The sequence below is a fragment of the Arachis ipaensis genome, chromosome B07 (genome assembly GCF_000816755.2).
Source record: "Arachis ipaensis cultivar K30076 chromosome B07, Araip1.1, whole genome shotgun sequence".
NCBI lineage: Eukaryota > Viridiplantae > Streptophyta > Magnoliopsida > Fabales > Fabaceae > Arachis > Arachis ipaensis.
In genome coordinates, this window is record NC_029791.2 from 50,641,532 (window position 1) to 50,646,531 (window position 5,000).

General features: G+C 48.5%; 1 protein-coding gene across 1 annotated transcript in view; it reads right to left on the reverse strand.

Moving 5' to 3' along the window:
• The window catches only part of LOC110265056 (putative lysozyme-like protein), a 22,334-nt gene that overhangs the window by 7,804 nt on the left and 9,530 nt on the right, over positions 1-5,000 (reverse strand). The window contains exon 4 of the mRNA XM_021107809.1: positions 4,090-4,734. Coding sequence (XP_020963468.1) covers positions 4,090-4,734 — 645 coding nt within the window. The remainder of the gene's footprint in view (positions 1-4,089; positions 4,735-5,000) is intronic.

A 5,000-nucleotide genomic window follows, 5' to 3' on the forward strand; every position in this document is an offset into this window, starting at 1 on the left:
TGGGCAGGTTTCAAAGGAAGGGACGAAGGAGACTCGAGGGACAGCCCGAAGCGTCAGGCGCTTCGGACAATAACTGAACAGCTGCACCGTCTAGATCAAGCCACACGCACAACCCACACACCGCTCATCCGCCACCACGGTCCGCAAACACAGCACGCCCGGACGAACCGCGCCCCGCACGCCTAGGCGCGTGCAAGCAAGCGGAAGAACACGAGGTAGCCGAGTCAGCGCCGCTGGGCAGGGTTCGGGGGAAGCGACGAAGAACATTCAAGGGACAGCCAGATGCGTGAGGTGCTTCGGGCGATAGCCGAGCAGTCGCACCGTCTTAAGCAACACGCCCAACCCACACCGCATCGGGCACCGTCGTACGTCGACCCTAGATGTAGGGCGAGCACGACACGTTGCCCCTCGGGAGTGGACACGAACAGGTAACCGTCTTCCGCAACGTGCCCCCTCAAAGTGCTGGGACTAGCACGTCGCGTTGCCCCCTGCCCACGACACCCGCTACCGCACGCATATCCATAATCCGCGTTGTGCGCCACACTAGGCCTGGCCAAGCGTTGGGCTGCGCAAGCCGCGTTGCCCCTCGCGGGGGCGCACAGGCCGCCGCCGTTCCCACGTCGTGCTCGGACTTGGGATGATCCCCATAGTCCTGGGCCGAGCACAAGGTGTTACCCCGAGCGTGTGCCCAAGGCACAACTCCACCACGCCATGCTCCCTAGATGGTGTGGTGCGCAGAAATTGTGATTACACTTTGATTTTATAAAATTCATTGCTCTTTCTTTCCCTGGTAATGGCGCCAAAAACATGATGCCAATACCATGGTTCACAACTTCGCACAACTAACCAGCAAGTGCACTGGGTCGTCCAAGTAATACCTTACGTGAGTAAGGGTCGAATCCCACGGAGATTGTTGGTATGAAGCAAGCTATGGTCACCTTGTAAATCTCAGTCAGGCAGATATAAAATAGTAATGGGGTTTTCGAAATTAATTAATAAAATAAGGATAGAAACACTTATGTAAATCATTGGTGAGAATTTCAGATAAGCGTATAGAGATGCATTCGTTCCTCTGAACCTCTGCTTTCCTACTGTCTTCATCCAATCAATCTTACTCCTTTCTATGGCTGGCTTTATGTAAGGATGTCACCGGTGCCAATGGCTACTTTCGATCTCTCTCGGGAAAATGATCCAACTGCTCTGTCACAGCACGACTAATCGTCTGAAGGCATCACCTTTGTCGTTGGTTGCATCCTATTCCTCCCTGTGAAAATGGTCCGATGCGCTGTCACTGCATGGCTAATCATCTGGAGGTTCTCGATCATACTGGAATAGGATTTACTATCCTTTTGCGTCTGTCACTACGCCCAGCACTCGCGAGTTTGAAGCTCGTCACAGTCATTCAATCCCAGAATCCTACTCGGAATACCACGGACATGGTTTAGACTTTCCGGATTCTCATGAATGCCGCCATCAATCTAGCTTATACCACGAAGATCCCAATATCTCGGACTCGGTCCCCTGTATTAGTAATCTAAGAGATACTCGTTCAATCGAAGGTAGAACGGGAGTGGTTGTCAGGCACGCGTTCATAGGGAATGATGATGATTGTCACATTCATCACATTCAGGTTGAAGTGCGAATGAATATCTTAGAAGTGGAATAAGTTGAATTGAATAGAAAATAGCAGTACTTTGCATTAATTCTTGAGGAACAGCAGAGCTCTACACCTTAATCTATGGAGTGTAGAGACTCTACCGTTGAAAATACATAAGTGAAGGTCCAGGCATGGCCGAGAGGCCAGCCCTCAAAACGTGATCAATAGTCTCCTAAGATGAACAATGGATTAAAACTGAGACCAAAGATGTCTAATACAATAGTAAAAGGTCCTATTTATAATAAACTAGCTACTAGGGTTTACAGAAGTAAGTAATTGATGCATAAATCCACTTTCGGGGCCCACTTAGTGTGTGCTTGGGCTGAGCTTGAATGTTTCACGTGTAGAGGTCCTTCTTGGAGTTGAACGCCAGCTTTTGTGCCAGTTTGGGCGTTGAACTCCACTTTGCAGCTTGTTTCTGGCGCTGGACGCCAGAATTGGGCAGAGAACTGGCGTTGAACGCCAGTTTGCGTCATCTAAACTTGGGCAAAGTATGAACTATTATATATTTTGAGCGGGACTTATAGCTTTTTGCCTCTTGAATAGTTTTGGCATCTCACTTTATCCATTGAGGTTCAGAAATATTGGCATCTATAGGAACTCAGAGTTCATATAGTGTTATTGATTCTCCTAGTTTAGTATGATGATTCTTGAACACAGCTATTTTATGAGTCTTGGCCGTGGCCTTAAGCACTTTGTTTTCCAGTATTACCATCGGATACATAAATGCCACAGACACATAATTGGGTGAACCTTTTCAGATTGTGACTCAGCTTTGCTAAAGTCCCCAATTAGAGGTGTCCAGGGTTCTTAAGCACACTCTTCTTTTGCTTTGGACCTTAACTTTAACTGCTCAGTCTCAAGTTTTCACTTGACACCTACTTGCCACAAGCACATGGTTAGGGACAGCTTGGTTTAGCCGCTTAGACCAGGATTTTATTCCTTTAGGCCCTCCTATCCACTGATGCTCAAAGCCTTGGGATCCTTTTTATTTACCCTTGCCTTTTGGTTTTAAGGGACATTGGCTTTTTGCTCTTGCTTCTTGGTTTTAAGAGCTTTGGCTTTTTCTGCTTGCTTTTTCTCTTTTTTTTTCGCCTATTTTTTTTTCTGCAAGCTTTGTTCTTTGCTGCTTTTTCTTGCTTCAAGAATTATTTTTATGATTTTTCAGATTATCAAATAACATGTCTCCTTGTCATCATTCTTTCAAGAGCCAACATATTTAACATTCTTAAACAACAACTTCAAAAGACATATGCACTGTCCAAGCATACATTCAGAAGACAAGAAGCATTGTCACCACATCAATATAATTAAGCTAAGTTCAAGGATAAATTCAAAACTCATGTACTTCTTGTTCTTTTGAATTAAAACATTTTTCATTTAAGAGAGGTGATGGATTCATAGGACATTCATAACTTTAAGACATAGTTACTAACTAATAATGATCATGTAATGAAGACACAAACATAGATATGCACTTAACATAGAAAATAAAAAACAGAAGAAATAAGAGCAAGGAATGAATCCACCTTAGTGATGGTGGCGTTTCCTTCTTGAGGAAACAATGATGTCCTTGAGCTCTTCTATGTCTCTTCCTTGTCTTTGTTTATCTAGAAAAATAAGATCTTCCCATTCCCCAAATTTGGTGAATTTACACCATGTGGATTTTTTTTGACGATTTTTTTACCGCCCGGAAAGCCGGATATTCAAAAAAATTGAAAAACGGAGCAAACTTGCGATTTTTGACCTGGATTTTTTTGTGCAGCCTTTACATAATATTACCAAGGTTCCCTCAAAATTTCACAAAAAATGCATGAGCCAATTCTGAGATATGAAAATTTGGCTCCTCCGTTGCAACGCTACGAGCCATCATTGCAACGGCGGGTGCCTCCGTTGGGGGCGGGGGAGCCCGGCAGCACACCACAACCACAACGTGCTTGCTAGTGTGCCTAGGGGATGGCAAGGCAACGTGCATCTTGCTGGCATTGCGCCCAGCAAGCCTTTGGGCAACTCGAGTTTCAGCAGCATGACACCCCTCCCCCTATAATAGGCTGCCGAGCCATTACCAAAGTGCCACGGGTAGACGTCCTTTTTCGTGAGCAGACATACTCAAGGAAAGTGCTCTAGAGGTCAAATTTTGACGCCGTTTTTTGCAACAACCTCTAGAAAAATAAGATCTTTCCATCCCCGAAATTTGGTGAATTTACACAGTGTGGATTTTTTTTGCAGATTTTTTTACCGCCCGGAAAGCCGGAAATTCAAAAAAAAGCCGATTTTTTGCAAACGTGCGATTTTTGACCTGGATTTTTTTGTGCAGCCTTTACATAATATTACCAAGGTTCCCTCAAAATTTAAGAAAAAATGCACGAGCCAATTATGAGATATAAAAATTTGGCTCCTTCGTTGCAACGCTCCGAGCCATCGTTGCAACGGCGGGTGCCTCCGTTGCAACGAAACCAGCCAACGATGCACCTAACCCGGCATCCGTTGCAACGCGCCCTGCCTCCGTTGCAACGCTCACAGCCAACGTTGCAACGCGCCCTGCCTCCGTTGCAACGTCACCAGCATCCGTTGCAACGCGCCCTGCCTTCGTTGCAACGCGCCCGGCAGACGTTGCAACGCACCCTGCCTCCGTTGCAACACGCCCAGCCAACGTTGCACCGCCCCCAGCACCCGTTGCACCGCCCCCAGCCAACGTTGCAACGCGACCTGCCTCCGTTGCAACGCGCCCAGCATCCGTTGCAACGCCCCCAGCATCCGTTGCAACGCCCCCAGCCAACGTTGCAACGCGCCCTGCCTCCGTTGCAACGTCACTAGCATCCGTTGCAACACGACCCGCCTCCGTTGCAACATCACCAGCAACCGTTGCAACGCGACCTGCCTCCGTTGCAACGCCCCCAGCCAACGTTGCAATGCCCCCAGCTTCCGTTGCAACGATCCCAGCATCCGTTGAAAAGCGACCTGCCTCCGTTGCAACGCCTGCAGCCAATGTTGCAACGCCCCCAGCCAACGTTGCAACGTGCCCAGCATCCGTTGCACCGCCCCCAGCCAACGTTGCAACGCGACCTGCCTCCGTTGCAACGCCCCCAGCCAACGTTGCAATGCCCCCAGCCAACGTTGCGACGCGCCCTGCCTCCGTTGCAACGTCAGTAGCAAATGTTGCAACGCGCCCTGCCTCCGTTGCAACGTCACCAGCATCCGTTGCAACGCGAACTGCCTCCGCTGCAACGCCCCCAGCCAACGTTGCAACGTGACTGCCTCCGTTGCAACGCCCCCAGCCAACGTTGCAACGCCCCCAGCTTCCGTTGCAATGATCCCAGCATCCGTTGCAATGCGCCCTGCC